At 54.8% G+C, this 15,870-nt stretch overlaps 1 protein-coding gene across 4 annotated transcripts; it reads left to right on the forward strand.

Annotated features, from left to right (window-relative positions):
- Positions 1-2: 2 nt before the first annotated feature.
- Positions 3-14,753, forward strand: SYT11 (synaptotagmin 11). 4 transcript variants are annotated; one of them, XM_051773327.1, is made up of 4 exons: positions 3-223; positions 3,882-4,705; positions 7,403-7,523; positions 12,062-14,753. In XM_051773327.1, the coding sequence occupies exons 1-4, from the start codon at positions 190-192 to the stop codon at positions 12,370-12,372; spliced, it is 1,290 nt and encodes a 429-aa protein (XP_051629287.1). In that variant the 5' UTR covers positions 3-189; the 3' UTR covers positions 12,373-14,753. The 4 variants fall into 4 exon arrangements, with proteins under 4 accessions (XP_051629287.1, XP_051629283.1, XP_051629286.1 ...); XM_051773323.1 differs by having other exon boundaries at positions 24-223; positions 7,400-7,520; positions 12,059-14,753; XM_051773326.1 differs by having other exon boundaries at positions 24-223; positions 7,400-7,520.
- The last annotated feature ends 1,117 nt before the right edge of the window (positions 14,754-15,870 follow it).

The following is a 15,870-nucleotide window of genomic DNA, read 5'->3' on the forward strand; positions in this document are numbered from 1 at the left end:
GTTGCCGAGTCACGGCCGGGCGGGGCCGCGGCGGGCGGGGCGGGGCCGGGCGGGGCGAGCGCCGCAGCGGGACCAGTCGCCAGCTCCTGCATCCCCGGCCCTGCCACTGGAGCAGCAGCAGCATCATCCTCCGCACCCCCCCCCGCGCCGGGCCCCGCACCCCCCCCTTCCCCCCGCGGCGGGGCCACCATGGCCGAGATCACCAGCGTCCACCCCGGCTTCGGTGAGTGGGGCCGGGGAGGCGGCGGGGGGACCCCCCGGGAGGAGCCGCCGGGGCCGGGCCCGTGCGCGGCGGCAGCGGCCGCGCCATCGCTCCCGGTCCCTCCGCCCCCCCGACGGCCGCGGCCCCTCGTTATCCGCCGCTCCCGCTCCCTCGGCATCCCCCGGCCCCGCTCCCCGAGCATCCCCCGCTCCCTCGGCATCCCCCGGCCCCGCTCCCCGGCCATCCCCCGCTCCCTCGGCATCCCCCGGCCCCGCTCCCCGGCCATCCCCCGCTCCCTCGGCATCCCCCGGCCCCGCTCCCCGAGCATCCCCCGGTCCCTCGGCATCCCCCGGCCCCGCTCCCCGGCCATCTCCCGCTCCCTCGGCATCCCCCGGCCCCGCTCCTTCAGCATCCCCCGGCCCCTCGGCATCCCCCGGCCCCGCTCCCCGAGCATCCCGCGGTCCCCTCCGCTGCCGGGGGCGGCCCCGGGGGTGCTGCCGAGCCCCCCTCCCGCCGCTGGGGCGGTGCCAGCGCTCGGTGCCGGTGCCGGGGGTGGGGCGGGGGTCGCGGGGGGAGCGGGTGCGCGCCCGGGGCTCGGGATGACGTGATGTCTGTGCCGGGCCGCGCCCGCGCCCCGGCCCTTTGTTCGCGCTCCCGGGGGCGGCTGCGGCACCGGCACCGGCGGCACAAGGCGGGGCCCGGCCGGGAGGACCGGGGGGTGCCGCGGGGGCGGGCGGAGGGGGGGGTCCCGCAGCCCCCCGGAGCGCCGGTGGGGCCCGGGCGGAGTCGGGAGCTGGGCCCGGGAGCTCCGCGGAGGGGATGGAGAAGCTCCAAATCCCGCTCGGCCCCCGCGGGGAGAAGGGCCCGGGCGGGTTTTGCCGAGAATCCTGGATTTTAGAATGTTTTTTTCTGCTGCGGCCGCGGGGTGAGGAGGGCGGGGACCGCAGCGCTGAGGGGCCGGGGGTTCCAAAGTGATGCTCTGGGTGTCCTCCAGCACCCCCCTGACCTTCCCCTCGGACCTCCGGCCCCGCGGTCACAGCTTTTCCTTTAAATCCTTAAACACCCACCCATATTCCTCCATCCTCCACCATTTATCTGATGGCCAAACCCACTCACCTCTTCCCTCCTGGCTTTCCTGGAATCCCAGGGCCACCACGTGCTGCCACTGTTGGACCACTGGCCATCAAGGTTTCATCAGCAAACATCAATTTTTAAAGGAGGCTTTCCACGGTTTTTGGGTTTGTTTCAGTCAAACCATAGCATCACCTCGGAGCAAAGGTCTCTTTCACAAAGTTTGGGTAAAAGGGCAGAGAGTTCTGCTCTGCTGGAGGGGGGTGCCAGCCTGTGGTGCCATTCCAGGTGGGCACTGGGCACTGGAAGTGCCCTGGAAGCTGCAAAGGCTCCACTAAAACTGGCTCCAGGCAGCTTTAGATCCGTGTGGTTTCCAACTGGGAGGAATTATGGAGACAGGACCAAGGGATGTATGGAATGGTTACATAAGTAGGAGCCTTCAGCTGGGAAAAGGGGGATTTTGGCCAGCACAGGGGAGGGAAAGGGTCGTTCCCTGCTCCTCCTCATGCAGGAACAGGCACTGGAAGGGATGAGGTGGGACAGGAGAACCCTCCTTGCTCATGAAGCTCTTTGCCACAGAACATCCTGGGAGCCAAATTTAAGGGTTGAGGGAATATTTAAGGGTTGAAGAAATATTTAAGGGTTGAGGAAATATTTAAGGGTTGAGGGAATATTTAAAGGTTGAGGGAATATTTAAGGGTTGAGAGAATATTTAGGAGTTGAGAGAATATTTAAGGGTTGAGAGAATATTTAAGAGTTGAGATAATTCGATGGGAGAAAGATCACAGGGACTTATTTAGTGCTTTTTAGGGCTGCTCCTGCACCTCAGAGGTGCAGGAAAGGAAGGTATGGGAGCTGATTTTGTGAGGACACAAACAAAACACACACCAAGAATGAGAATAAGAATGAGAACAGGAACAAGAATAAGAATAAGAATAAGAATAAGAATAAGAATAAGAATAAGAATAAGAATAAGAATAAGAATAAGAATAAGAATAAGAATGGAATTTCAGGATTCTTCTTGAATATCCACCAAAGCTTTTAACAGCTGAGTTGTCTCCAAATGAGCTGTTTGAGAGCACTTGCCTCATTTTAAAGAGGGAACATTAAATAACAAACCAAAGCTGATTTTTGGGGGGTGTTTTGTCAATATTATAACCCCCTCTCGCTTTAGTTAATTCAGCCCAAGGCTCTGTTTGCAGGGAGACCTGGGACAGGTTGCTCTGTGAGACCAGTCAGCAGTGCAGGAGATTCCAGCTGCAGGCTGGGAAGGTTCCTGCCGAACCAAAAAGTGGTTTTCCCAGTTTTGGAAAAGGGCAAAACCGTTTTCCCCGAGCCTGTCAGGTGCTTGTGTCTCATCCTGGTAGCTTTGTCTTCCTGCCTGTTCCCCTCAATAAATGGGGATGTGGGAAGAACAGAGAAAATCCCAACTCGTGGTGCTCTCTGGAGCTTCAGGGGTGAGGTGAGAGGATTGTTTTCTCCTGTTTGTGGTGCAGAATGAAGAGGAAATCAGACAAATTTACCCTTTTTTTTTAACCAGCTGTCCCGTCCAGCTGTTGCCGTGGTTGTCGTGTCGGTGGTTCCTGGGGAAGAAGTGGTTTGTAAGGAAAGAGATGTGGGGTTGAAGTGCTTTTTTTTGGTTTGCTGGCTCCCAGAAATAACAGAAAACAGCTTTAAAACCGGGAACACAAAAATAAGTCCTGTGAAAAGTCTGACTCTGCTTTCCCTAAAACCTCCCACCATGAATCTTGAGGGCAGCACGAAGATCCCCCCTTTTCCTTCCCTTCTAGGACTGAGCAGCCCCTCCCTTTGGTCTCTCCTTGCCTTCCATCTGCTCCCCACCCTCCATCCCCTCCAGATTCCCAATCCTTGGCTGGAATTGCTGAGGGATGTGAGTCCTGGGCAGCTCAGGCTTCCCTCAGTGCCTGGGTAAAACCCTCTCCAGAGCCATCCATTAGGGAACAACCGGCGTGGCTGCTAAAAATAACCATGGGATGGTTCTTATGCTGCCCTGGAGAACGTAAATTGGCCTAAGAGCTCGAAAACATCAAATAATCCCTAAATCCAAACGCGGGATTTTCCGTCCCTCGGTTGTTTTTTTTTTTTTGGACACTGGATTTCCATGGGAGATTTTGGCCTCGTGTCGGGGTAAACCAAAGCATTTTGGGGCAAAACAAAGCATTCCAGGGCAGACCAAAGCATTCCAGGGCAAAACAAGAAAACATTTCAGGGCAAAGTGGTGTTTTGGGAATGGTTTTAGGACTCGGCTCCGGCGTTCCGGCCACGCTTCCCCGTGTTGTGAAAACAGAATTGTGTAACGTCTGCGAGCAGGGCATCAAAAAAATAGAAGCAAGTGCCTCCTGCAAACCCAGAACCCGCGTTCCTATGGAGATGCTGGTGAGGAGGGAGCCGGGTTTGGCAGGAGAAGGCAAAGCTGCTGTTTGAAATCCTCGGCACACGGAGGGGGAGAGAACGCGGGTCGGGAGAGCGGGGGGGTCGATCTACGGGGGGGAAAGGGGGGAAGGAGTTTCCAGGGGGAGCTTTTGGCAGGACTGGGAGCCCCCCCTGCCCGTGGGGGTCGGGCCCTGACCGCCTCGTGTCCCCGCAGACGTGTCCCCCGTGGTGGCCGGGCTCATCGGCGCGACCGTCCTGGTGGTCTCCGTCTCGGTCACGGTGTTTGTGTGGACATGCTGTCACCAGCAGGCCGAGAAGAAGCACAAAACCCCCCCCTATAAGTTCATCCACATGCTGAAAGGCATCAGCATCTACCCCGAGACCTTGAGCAACAAGAAGAAAATCAACCGGCTGCGCCGAGACAAGAGCGGGACCCCCAAGGAGGCCGCGCGGGGGAACCTCCTGGTGGAAGCGGCCGAGTCGGGGCTGGCGGGCCCCGACAAGGCCCCGTTGGCACCCGCCGTGGCCCCCCGGGTCGAGCAGCTCCCCATCCAGGTGGATTACGGGGACGAACTCAGCCCGGACCGGAGCCTCACCCCGGCGGGCAGCAAAACCTCCTCGCCGTCCTCGCCGGGCGACGACGTGACGCTGGGCGAGCTGACCTTCTCGGTGGACTACAACTTCCCCAAAAAGGCCCTGGTGGTCACCATCCAGGAGGCCCGCGGGCTGCCCGTGATGGACGAGCACACGCAGAGCTCCGACCCCTACATCAAGATGACCATCCTGCCCGACAAGAGGCACCGCGTGAAGACCCGGGTGCTGCGCAAGACGCTGGAGCCGGTGTTCGACGAGACCTTCACCTTCTACGGGATCCCCTACAGCCAACTGCAGGACCTGGTGCTGCACTTCCTCGTGCTCAGCTTCGACCGCTTCTCCCGCGACGACGTGATCGGAGAGGTCGTGGTGCCCCTGGCCGGCGTCGACCCCAGCACCGGCAAAGTGCAGCTCACCAGGGAGATCCTCAAGAGGAACATCCAGGTGAGTCGGCTCCGGACACCCCGGGGCTGATCCTGGGGCTGATCCCGGGGCTGATCCTGGGGCTGATCCTGGGGCTGATCCCGGGGCTGATCCTGGGGCTGATCCTGGGGCGGATCCCAGGCTGATCCTGGGGCTGATGCTGGGGCTGATCCCAGGCTGATCCTGGGGCTGATCCCAGGGCTGATCCCAGGCTGATCCCAAGCTGATCCCGGGCTGATCCTGGGGCTGATCCTGGGGCTGATCCCAGGCTGATCCCAAGCTGATCCCCGGCTGATCCTGGGGCCAATCCCATGCCGATCCCTGGGCTGATCCTGGGGCCGATCCCAGGGCTGATGCCAGGGCCGATCCCGGGGCTGATCCCAGACTGATCTCAGGCTGATCCCAGGCTGATCTCAGGGCCGATCCCAGGCTGATCCTGAGCTGATCCTGGGGCTGATCCCAGGCTGATCTCAGGGCCAATCCCGGGCTGATCCTGGGCTGATCCTGGGCTGATCCCAGGGCCGATCCCCAGCTGATCCCAGGGCTGATCCTGGGGCTGATCCTGGGGCTGATCCCGGGACTGATCCCAAGGCCGATCCCAGGGCCGATCCCAGGGCCAATCCTGAGGCTGATCCCGGGGCTGATCCCTGGCTGATCCCAGGGCTGATCCCAAGCTGATCCCGAGGCCGATCCCAGGGCTGATCCCGGGCCAATCCTGGGCTGATTCTGGGGCTGATCCCGGGCTGATCTCGGGGCTGATCCCAGGGCCAATCCTGAGGCTGATCCCGGGCTGATCCTGGGGCCAATCCCGGGGCCGATCCTGGGCTGATCCCGAGGCCAATCCCAGGCCAATTCCAGGCTGATCCCAGGGCAATCCTGAGGCCGATCCCGGGCTGATCCCGAGTCGATCTCAGGGCCAATCCCAGGCTGATCCCAGGGCCAATCCTGGGCCAATCCTGGGCCTTCCAACCCAGGAGGTCCCGATGAACAGGAGTGATGCAAAGCCTCGGCCAGGAATCCTGGCCAAAGAGGGCCAAATCCTCAGGGAGGAGCTTCCTCAAAGCCATATTTCATTGGAAAATTAAATAAGTTTCTAAGTGTTGAATTCTCAAGGAGCAGCTCCTTAAATGCCATTATTTCATTGGGAAATTAAATAAGTTTCTGAGTGTTGAATTCTCCAGGAGGAGCTTCTTAAAAGCCATGTTTGAAAATTGAGATGAGTTTCTAAGTGTTGAGTTCTCAAGGATGAGCTTCTTAAAAGCCATTATTTCATTGGAAAATTAAATAAGTTTCCAAGTGTTGAATCCTTATTCATATTTTTTAAAAGCCATCTTTAGTTGGAAAACTGAGATGAGTTTTTAAGCTTTGAATTCTGCAGGATGAGCTCCATATTTTTTCAAAGCCATATTTCACTGGAAAATTGAGAGAAGATTCTAAGTGTTGAATTCTTAAGTGTTGAATTCTCAAGGATAAGTTTTTAAAAGCCATTTTAATTTGAAAATTGAGAGAATTTTCTAAGTGTTGAATTCTCAAGGAGAAGCTTCTTAAAAGCCATTATTTCATTGGAAAATTAAATAAGTTTCTGAGTGTTGAATTCTTATTCATATTTTTTTAAAGCCATCTTTCATTGGGAAATTTAGATAATTTTTAAGTGTTGAATTCTCAAAGAGCAGCTTCTTAAATGCCATTATTTCATTGGGAAATCAAATAAGTTTCTGAGTGTTGAATTCTCCAGGAGGAGCTTCTTAAAAGCCATGTTTGAAAACTGAGATGAGTTTCTAAGTGTTGAGTTCTCAAGGATGAGCTTCCTACTTTTTAAAAGCCATCTTTAATTGGAAAATTTAGATAGTTTTTAAGTGTTGAACTTAAAAACTTTTAAGTTTCTGAGTGTTGAATTCTTAAGGATCCGGTGGGATTTGAGCTCCCCAACCCCTTCACCCCCAAAATCCAGTGGGATTTCAGTTCCCAAACCCCTCACACCCAAAATCCAGTGGGTTTGGAGCTCGTAAAACGCCCAGTCCCAAAATCCAGTGGGATTTGATCTCCCAACCCCTCCTAGACCCAAAATCCAGTGGGATTTGAGCTCCTAAACCCATTCACTGGAATTTGGGCTCCTAAACCCTTCACACCCAAAATCCAGAGGGATTTGAGCTCCCAAACCCCCCAGAACCAAAATCCAGTGGAATTTGAGCTCCTAAACTCCCAAGACCCAAAATCCAGTGGGATTTGAGCTCCCAAACCCCTCACACCCAAAATCCAGTGGGATTTGAGCTCCCAAACCCATTCAGTGGAATTTGAGCTCCCAAACCCCTCACACCTGAAACTAAGTTGGATTTGAACTCCCAAACCCCCCAGTCCCAAAATCCAGTGGGATTTGAGCTCCTAACCCCCCTAGACCCAAAATCCAGTGGGATTTGAGCTCCCAACCCCCCTTCCCAATTCCCACCTTCCCAAATCCCGCCGCCGCCTCCTTTCCCTCCGAGGCTCCCCCCGGCTTTTCCCGCCGATGGAAACCCCCAATTCCAGGGGCAGAATTCCCAGGACCACCCCTTGGTGGGGGTGATTTCCCTCCCAATCATCCCCCCGGGAACTCCCCGCGCTCCCTTTTCCCGTTTCCAGCTGCTTTTCCACGGGGAATTCCGGCGTCCCCCGGAGCTCTCCGGGTTTCCCGGGTGGCTTTTTCCTGACGAATTCCTTGTTTTTCCCTGCTCCCAGAAGTGCCTGAGCCGGGGGGAGCTGCAGGTGTCCCTGTCCTACCAGCCCGTGGCGCAGAGGATGACCGTGGTGGTGCTGAAGGCCCGGCACCTGCCAAAGATGGACATCACCGGCCTCTCAGGTAGAAGCTATTTTCTCCAGCTTGGAATTTTTCTTTGGAAAACCCCACCCCCCCTGCCCCACTGCTTCCCGACCTCCAGGTTCACCCTGTTCCTGTTTGAGCTGTGGGAATTCCTGGGTTTGCCTCCCAAACCCCTCGTGGGGGATACAGGGCGTTCCCGCTGGTTCCTTACGGGCAATTTGAGAGGGAAAATCACTTTTAGGGAGAATCCCAGGATCCCAGAAATCCAGAGAGGTTTGGGATGGAAGGGACCTCAAAGATCGTCTTGTTCCAACCCAAAATCCAGTGGGATTTGAGCTCCTAAACCTATTCAGTGGAATTTGAGCTCCCTAAACACACACAAAACTCAAGGGGATTTGAGCTCCCAAACCCCCCAGACCCAAAATCCAGTGGGATTTGAGCTCCTAACCCCCCTCCAGACCCAAAATCCAGTGGGATTTGAGCTCCCAATCCCCCCAGTCCCAAAATCCAGTGGGATTTGAGCTCCCAATCCCCCCAGACCCAAAATCCACTGGGATTTGAGCTCCCAAACCCCCCAGACCCAAAATCCAGTGGGATTTGAGCTCCCAGCCCCCAGATCCAAAGTGCCCGGCCGGGGGGTTGCACCCAAATCCTCTCCCTGTTCTGGGAGAACAAAGGGTTGGAGATTCCTGGGTTGGTTTGGGAAGGCAGGGTTTTCCAAAGGGCAGCAGATCTCCCTCAGGGTGGATCCAGGACAGGCTGGATCCGTGGGATGGGAACGTGGGATCCACGGGCTGGAGCACCAGGATTCCATGGGATCCTGGCATTGCTGGATCGGGATGGGAGGGGATTCCTGGCACCATCCCATGGGATCCTGGGCTGGATCAGGGCTGGGAGGGGATTCCTGGCACCATCCCATGGATCCTGGCATTGCTGGATCGGGATGGGGTGGCCCAGCAGGAGCAGGGAGGGATTTCCTGGCACCATCCCATGGGATCCTGGGCTGGATCAGAGATGGAAGGGCATTCCTGGCACTATCCCATGGGATCCTGGCATTGCTGGATCGGGATGAGGTGGCCCAGCAGGAGCAGGGAGGGATTTCCTGGCACCATCCCATGGGGTCCTGGGCTGGCTCAGGGCTGGGATGGCCCAGAGGGAGAAGGGAAGGGATTCCTGGCACCGTTCCATGACATCCTGGGCTGGATCAGGGCTGGACTGGCCCAGCAGGAGCAGGGAGGGCATTCCTGGCACCATTCCATGGATTCCTGGGCTGGATCAGGGCTGGGATGGCCCAGTAGGAGCAGGGAGGGGGTTCTTGGCACCATCCCATGGATCCTGGCATTGCTGGATCGGGATGGGGTGGCCCAGAGGGAGAAGGGAGAGAATTCCTGACCCCATCCCATGGGATCCTGGCATTGCTGGATCAGGGCTGGGGTGTCCCAGCAGGGGCAGGGAGGGGTTCCTGTCACCATCCCATGGATCCTGGCATTCCTGGATCAGGGCTGGGGTGTCCCGGAGGGAGCAGGGAGAGAATTCCTGGCACCATCCCATGGGATCCTGGGCAGGATCAGGGCTGGGGTGTCCCAGCAGGAACAGGGAAGGGATTCCTGGCACCATCCCATGGGATCCTGGCATTCCTGGATCAGGGCTGGGGTGGCCCAGCAGGAGCAGGGAGGGCATTCCTGGCCCCATCCCATGGGATCCTGGCATTCCTGGATCAGAGATGGGGTGTCCCAGCAGGGGCAGGGAGGGGATTGCTGGCACCATCCCATGGGATCCTGGCATTCCTGGCCCCATCCCATGGGATCCTGGCATTCCTGGATCGGGGAATGCTCCCAGCAGGGGCAGGGAGGGGATTGTGCCCCCTGTGCCGGGCACTGGTGAGGCCACACCTCGAGGGCTGTGCCCGGTTCTGGGAATTCCGGGAGGATGTTGAGGGGCTGGAGCGTGTCCAGAGGGGCTGGAGCAGCAGGAGAAGGGGCTGGAGAAGTCCCGAGGGAGCTGGGGGGGCTCATCCTGGAGCAAAGGAGGCTCAGGGGGGATCAGGGGGCACCTTCTGGCTCTGGAATTCCCTGGCAGGAGGTTGGAGCCGGGCAGGGGGTTGGGCTCTGCTCCCAGGGAAAACCAGGAGGAGAGGGAACAGCCTGGAGCTGTGCCAGGGGAGGGGCAGGGGGGACAGGAGGAGGAATCATTTCCTCCTGGAAAGGGTTGTTGAGGATTGGAATGTTCTCCAGGGAGGTTTGGAGTCCCCAGTCCATGGAGGTGACGAGGTGGGGACGGGGCACGGGCTGGGCTGGATGATCCCAGAGGGCTTTTCCAGCCTCAGGGATCCCAGGATTCCGGGATCACCGCCCTGAACAGCTCTTTTTCCATGGAAAAAACCCCTGGGAGAGGAGGGCAAAGGAAGCAAAGTGTGAGGGGGAGCAGGGACAGCCCCGGGGAGGCGGAAACGGCCCCAGATCAGGGACAATTCCGAGCGGTTTCCTTCATTTTTTGCCATTTTTTTTTGCCCTGCTGTTGGAAAGGAGGAGAAGAGCAGCTGCCCTGCAGGTCCCACTCGACTCCCGAATCCCCTTTGCAACGTTTCCTTTGGGATTATTGGGAAAAACACTTGGAATCTGCTTCGGATTCCACCCCAACCTCCCCGGCAAGAGACGCAGGCCCGGCTTTGCGGCTCCCTCCTCAGAATGCAGATTAAAGCAGACCGGGCTCAGTTTAGGCCTTACTTTAGGCCTAAAGATAAAGATAAAAACACTCCTCCTTCCAAAATAAAACAGGAAAAGCTCTCCCTGCGTGTTGTCCAGCCAGAGGATGAATTTTTTTCCGTGGCTGTTTTTCCCACCTGCTTTAGCTTTGAGGGGCTGAGGCCTTTGCTTTGAGGGGCCGAGGCCTTTGCTTCCCCTCATCTTTATATCAAACTTACTGCAGCTGGATTGAAAAACAACAACAAAAAAAGGTGAAAAATGAGCCTTCCAGCTCCAAAACTCGTGTGAAATGAAGGGGAAAAAAAAAGAAAAGCCCTCAGTGCCTGGTATCTCGATTGTAATGCCCAGCAAGTGTCTGCATGAAGGAAGGGCTTTGTTTTAAACTTCCCTCTTTTTCCAGAGCCTCCCGCTGCTCAGGGGGTTTTCCTCCTTGAAAATTCTTTATTTGTGATTTAATTCAGTGCTCAGTTGGTGATTTGGGGGCTTTGCTGGGCTCTTTTCCCTGAGGGATGCACAGGAGGGAGTGGGAGAAGGGGAGGGTTGGGGGGTGACCTGCAAAAAAAAAACAGGGAGAGGGACGATTCCCAAGGGCCTGGAGTGCCAGGAAAAGGGGGGATTGAGATAATGGAGCTCCTTTACTTTAGGGCTTCACTGAATTTTAGGGTCCTGTTGGAAAAAATTATGCTTTCCAGGCCCCCAGGATCCCAGGCAGCTCTGAGCCCTCATGGGGTGGAAATAATGGGTTATAATTTAAAAAATGCAAATAATTCAGCTGCTTAATTTAGGAATTGGCTACTGAATTTTAGAGCCCTGTTGGAAGAATTTAAAAACTAAGATAATTTTGCTCCTTACTTTAGAACTTCACTGAATTTTAGAGCCTTTTTGGAAAAAATTATGCTTTCCAGGACCCCAAGATTTCAGGCAGCCAGGATGCTCTGAAGCCCTTGTATGGGTTATAATCTAAAAAATCCAGATAATTCACCTACTTGGCTGCTGAATTTTGGAGCCCTCTTGGAAAAAATGATCCTTTGCAGGACCCTGGGATTTCAGGCAGCTCTGAGCCCTTGTGGGGTGGAAATAATGGATTATAATTTAAAAAATCCAGATAATTCAGCTACTTACTTTAGGAATTGGCTACTGAATTTTAGACTGCTGTTGGAAAAATTTAAAAACTAAGATAATTTAGGTACTTACTTTAGGACTTCACTGAGTTTTGGAGTCCTGTTGGAAAAAATGCTGCTTTGCAGGCCCCCAGGATCCCAGGCAGCTCCAAGCCCTTGTGGGGTGCAAATAATGGGTCATAACCTAAAAAATGCAGATAATTCAGTTACTTACTTCAGGACTTTACTGAATTTTAGAGCCTTTTTGGAAACATGTAAAAACTAAGATAATGTAGCTCCTTACTTTAGGACTTCACTGAATTTTAGAGGCCTTTTTGGAAACATTTAAAAACTAAGATAATGTAGCTCCTTACTTTAGGACTTCACTGAATTTTAGAGCCTTTTTGGAAAAAATTATGCTTTGCAGGCCCCCAGGATCCCAGGCAGCTCTGAGCCCTCGCGGGGTGGAAATAATGGGTCATAATTAAAAAAATTCAGATAATTCAGCTCCTTACTTTAGAACTTCACTGAGTTTTAGAGTCTTGTTGGAAAAAATGCTCCTTTCCAGGCCCCCAGGATCCCAGGCAGCTCTGAGCCCTGGTGGGGTGCAAATAATGGGTCATACCCTAAAAACCCCTGATAATTGAGCTGCTTGGCCGCCGAGTCCCGGAGCCCTGCAGGCCCAGCTGCCCCTTTCCCCCTCGGAGGTCCCTCCACCCCATAACCCCCTGCCTGGGCTGTGTTATGAGTCCCCCCCTGTCCCCCCCCCCAGCAGACCCCTACGTCAAGGTGAACGTCTACTACGGGCGCAAGCGCATCGCCAAGAAGAAGACCCACGTGAAGAAGTGCACCCTGAACCCCGTGTTCAACGAGTCCTTCATCTACGACGTGCCCGGGGAGCTGCTGCCCGACGTCAGCATCGAGTTCCTGGTCATCGACTTCGACCGCACCACCAAGAACGAGGTGGTGGGGAGGCTCATCCTGGGCGCCCACAGCGCGACGCCCGCGGGCGCCGAGCACTGGCGCGAGGTCTGCGACAGCCCCAGGAAACCCGTGGCCAAGTGGCACAGCCTGAGCGAGTACTAAACACACAAAAAAACCCAACCTTCTTTTACCCCCCCCCCCAACCCACCTAGGACAGACTTAAAACCTTGTTTTAGCTGTAGGACTAAAAAAAACAAAAAATACACAAAAAAAAAACCAACTCTTCGTTCGTCCGGCGAGGTCGGTTCTCTTTAGTGATGTGGGGGTTTTTTTGTTGTTTTGGTTTTTTTTCTGTCGTTTTTTTTATGTTTTTCGGGGTTTTTTTCGTTTTTTTTTTTTTTTTTTAGTTTTGCAGGGCGCTTAAAAAAAAAAAATAAAAAAAAAAACGCTCCCAGAGAGAGAGCATCAAATGACAAAAAAAAAAAAAAGAGGTACCACAGATATATATAACAGTGTAATCACGCTATTGCATGCCTAATAAAACTGAAATTAGTATAACTCTGCCAGTATCAAGTTGCAGGTTTTAATGCAATTCTCTGTCACTATGGAAGTTGTGTTCGTGCCGAGCTGTCTCTGCTGGTATTTCACCAAGATTGGCCTGTCTTTTTTTATTAGGCTTCTTCTCCCCAGGTTTTCTGGATTCTGCTGTTTAACCTCTGGTTTCTTGTTCGTTTGCCTGCCCACGGGTTCTGTTCTGTGCTGGGTGAGAACCCTGCACTGGCACAAAAGGAGAATACAGGGAAAATGGCACTGGCCTCCAGAGGAGGAGCAATTCCGTTGTCAGGCACCGAAATCCTCGGGTCTGGGGAGCTGGGAGGTCACAACACCCCAGACTTGCCTCCCAAACCCAAACCCCAACCGGTCCCGCTGCTTTTGCCACGTGGAAGTCCCACGGGATTCCAAAAAACTGGGGAAACTCTGCTGGGTTTTGGTTTTATTGAACCCCCTGCCCCTGCCTGTGTTTCCCAAGGGAAGCCAAGCTCGGGCTGGGAGGGAAACTCTCCACCATCAGGTGAAATTCCTGGTCCACAAGTTCGGTTTAAGGGCAGGACAGAGCTGGGACGGGGGAAGAGCTGGTGGGGGAGAGGATTACAAAGCTCCCCTTCCTCCCCCTCGGCTCAGACGGGACCCTGAGAGAGCTTCGAGAGGAGGAGCAGACACAGGCACTGAAACGGGGCGGGCTTGGAATTCCAGGGCAGCCTTGGAATTCCAGGGCAGCCTGAGCTCCACAAAGTCTGGGAGCTTTGCCTGGGATGTGCTGCTGCTGCTGGGCTTGGGCTCTGGCTCCGGGGGAGAGAGGAGGATTAATTCATTAACCAGCAGCAAATAATTGGTGGGAAGCAGTGAACCGAGCAGGAGCAGCCAGAGCTGGAATCACTCCTGGGCCCTGCAGTGGGAACACGAGGCAGGAGCGAGTTTGGGGAGAGGCTGCCGGGAGATCCCGGGATTCCGGGATGCAAATCGCGGGGTTTAATTTAAAAAAAAAAAAAAAACAACTAAAAATTGGGATAATTTAGCTGCTTACAGGAGCCCTGGATTTTAGAAGGTGATGCTTTCCACCTCCGTGCTCCGGACTGGGCCGGTCCCTCCCAGTCCCTCCCAGTCCCTCCCAGTCAAGCAGGGACTTCGCTCCTCCCCGATGGCCAGCGAGGGTTTCTGCCTGAGGGTAGGGTCGGTTTTATCGGTGTCTTAAATGCTCTGGGTGGCTCCAGAGAAGGAATTCCCCCCTTGGAAGTGGCTGCAGATCCGTTTAAATCCTTGTGGTTTTTGGGTGGTTTTTGTTGCTTTTTTTGCTTTTGTTTTTTTTTGTTTTTTGTTTTTTTTTTTTCTCTAAGCGATCGTGTCGCTGAAATTTTAGCAACTGCCACGAACTTTTTTCCTCCAAACATGCTTTCCAGCACCTCTCCCAAAAATCTGACCGGGACCTAAAAACAGCAACGAAATTCCCTCCCCCCTTCCCCCCCCTTCGGTGTGAAAAGCACGTGTGAGCCTCGATGATTCCTTTAGTTGCAAAGGAAAGATGAATTTCTTGTCAAGGAAACATGCTCAGGGTAAATAGACTTAGGCTGTCGGGCAGGTAGGAGTAGCTCCAACACTCTTCTGGAATGATAGGAAACTGAAGATGTGCAGATATTATATATTTTTAAGACATAAAAATAAGACAGTAAGTGACAGCAGACTCACTGTAAAAAAAAAAATCTCCCAGGTGTGGTTTATTCTTTACCTTTGTGTCTTCTATTGTAAAATGAACTTGGACAAGTTACAACTTTGTGTGGGAAAAAAAAAAAACCAACAAAAAAAAAACCACAAAAAAAAAAGAGAGGGAAAAACAAAAAACAAAAAAAAAAAGGCAAAAAAAGCCAACTCTCAACCTGTGTGGAAGTGCATAACTGCTATCAGCTAACCTCCATCCTGTAACGCTACCTTGTATGTGGGATTTGTTAACGCACATCGAGCGTGCAAATAAAGATTAAATCACTTTATCGGCTGCCTGAGCTCCGTGCCGGGACCGGGAGACACTCCAGGCATCCCGAGGAACCCCCTTTGCTGCTCCCAGGGAGAGCAAACACCGGGATAAACCTCGGGGAGGGCGGCGGGATCCTGGGGAATTGGGGTGGAATTAAGGCCAGCCCGGGGAAGGGGAGATTTGGGGGTGATAGAAGGATGGGGGGGATCGTTTCCAAGGGACAGGAGGGACAGGAGGAGGGGGAACAGCTTTCAGCTGCAGGAGGGAAGGTTTAACTCAGCTATTGGGAAGAAATTGGTCCCTGGGAGGGTGGGAGGGCCGAGGTTATTCCAGGGCTGCCCCATCGCTGGGAGTGTCCCAGGCCAGGCTGGAGCAACCCGGGATGGGGGAAAGTGTCCCTGCCCATGGAAACGAGATGATCTTCAAGGTCCCTCCCCACCCATCCCATCCCATCCCATCCCATCCCATCCCAGCCCATCCCATTCCACGATCCCCCGACAGCCTCAGCCCATCCCAGAACCCCCAGCGTTATAATCGGGAATAAATTGCTATAAATGGATCTTCACTGGATCTTCACAGTTGGATCCAAGTGAGGGGGAAAAAATGGGCAAAGAAGCCATTTCACCCCGGAATTTGTAATCCAGGGGCATTCCCGGATCCCTGGGACAAATCTGAATCCTCCAGGGATGTTTATTCCCATTTCCCCCCTCCCGGAGCAGCGGGGATGTGGCTCCCGGGGCTCGTTTTCCAGGGATGTGGCTCCCGGGGCTCGTTTTCCAGGGATGTGGTTCCCGGGGCTCGTTTTCCAGGGATGTGGCTCCCGGGGCTCGTTTTCCAGGGATGTGGCTCCCGGGGCTCGTTTTCCCGGGATGTGGCTCCCGGGGCTCGTTTTCCAGGGATGTGGCTCCCGGGGCTCGTTTTCCCGGGATGTGGCTCCCGGGGCTCTTTTCCCGCAGCACTGCCCAGGGCCGGGCACAAAGCCCGGCTTTACAAAACCCAACAGCCCCGGGCCGGGTTTCCCCGGCAACAGATTCCTGCCAGGGCCTCCCTTCCCGCTTTTTTTGGGAGCTTCCCAAGCCGCGGCAAGTCCAGGGGTGCTCCCACTGTCCCAGCTTGCTCCGGGCTGGCCTTGG

Source organism: Manacus candei, unplaced genomic scaffold, assembly GCF_025592945.1.
Source record: "Manacus candei isolate 608988 ecotype Guabito, Panama unplaced genomic scaffold, ASM2559294v1 h1tg000166l, whole genome shotgun sequence".
In the NCBI taxonomy this organism is placed as follows: domain Eukaryota; kingdom Metazoa; phylum Chordata; class Aves; order Passeriformes; family Pipridae; genus Manacus; species Manacus candei.

What these genes read in the sequence shown, in the direction of transcription:
- SYT11 (XM_051773323.1), top strand. Translation starts at nt 190, where the DNA reads ATGGCCGAGATCACCAGCGTCCACCCCGGCTTCG. An exon ending in TCCTCAAGAGGAACATCCAG is followed by an intron (nt 4,706 to 7,399) that starts GTGAGTCGGCTC and finishes CCCTGCTCCCAG; the next exon opens with AAGTGCCTGAGCCGGGGGGA. An exon ending in GGACATCACCGGCCTCTCAG is followed by an intron (nt 7,521 to 12,058) that starts GTAGAAGCTATT and finishes CCCCCCCCCCAG; the next exon opens with CAGACCCCTACGTCAAGGTG.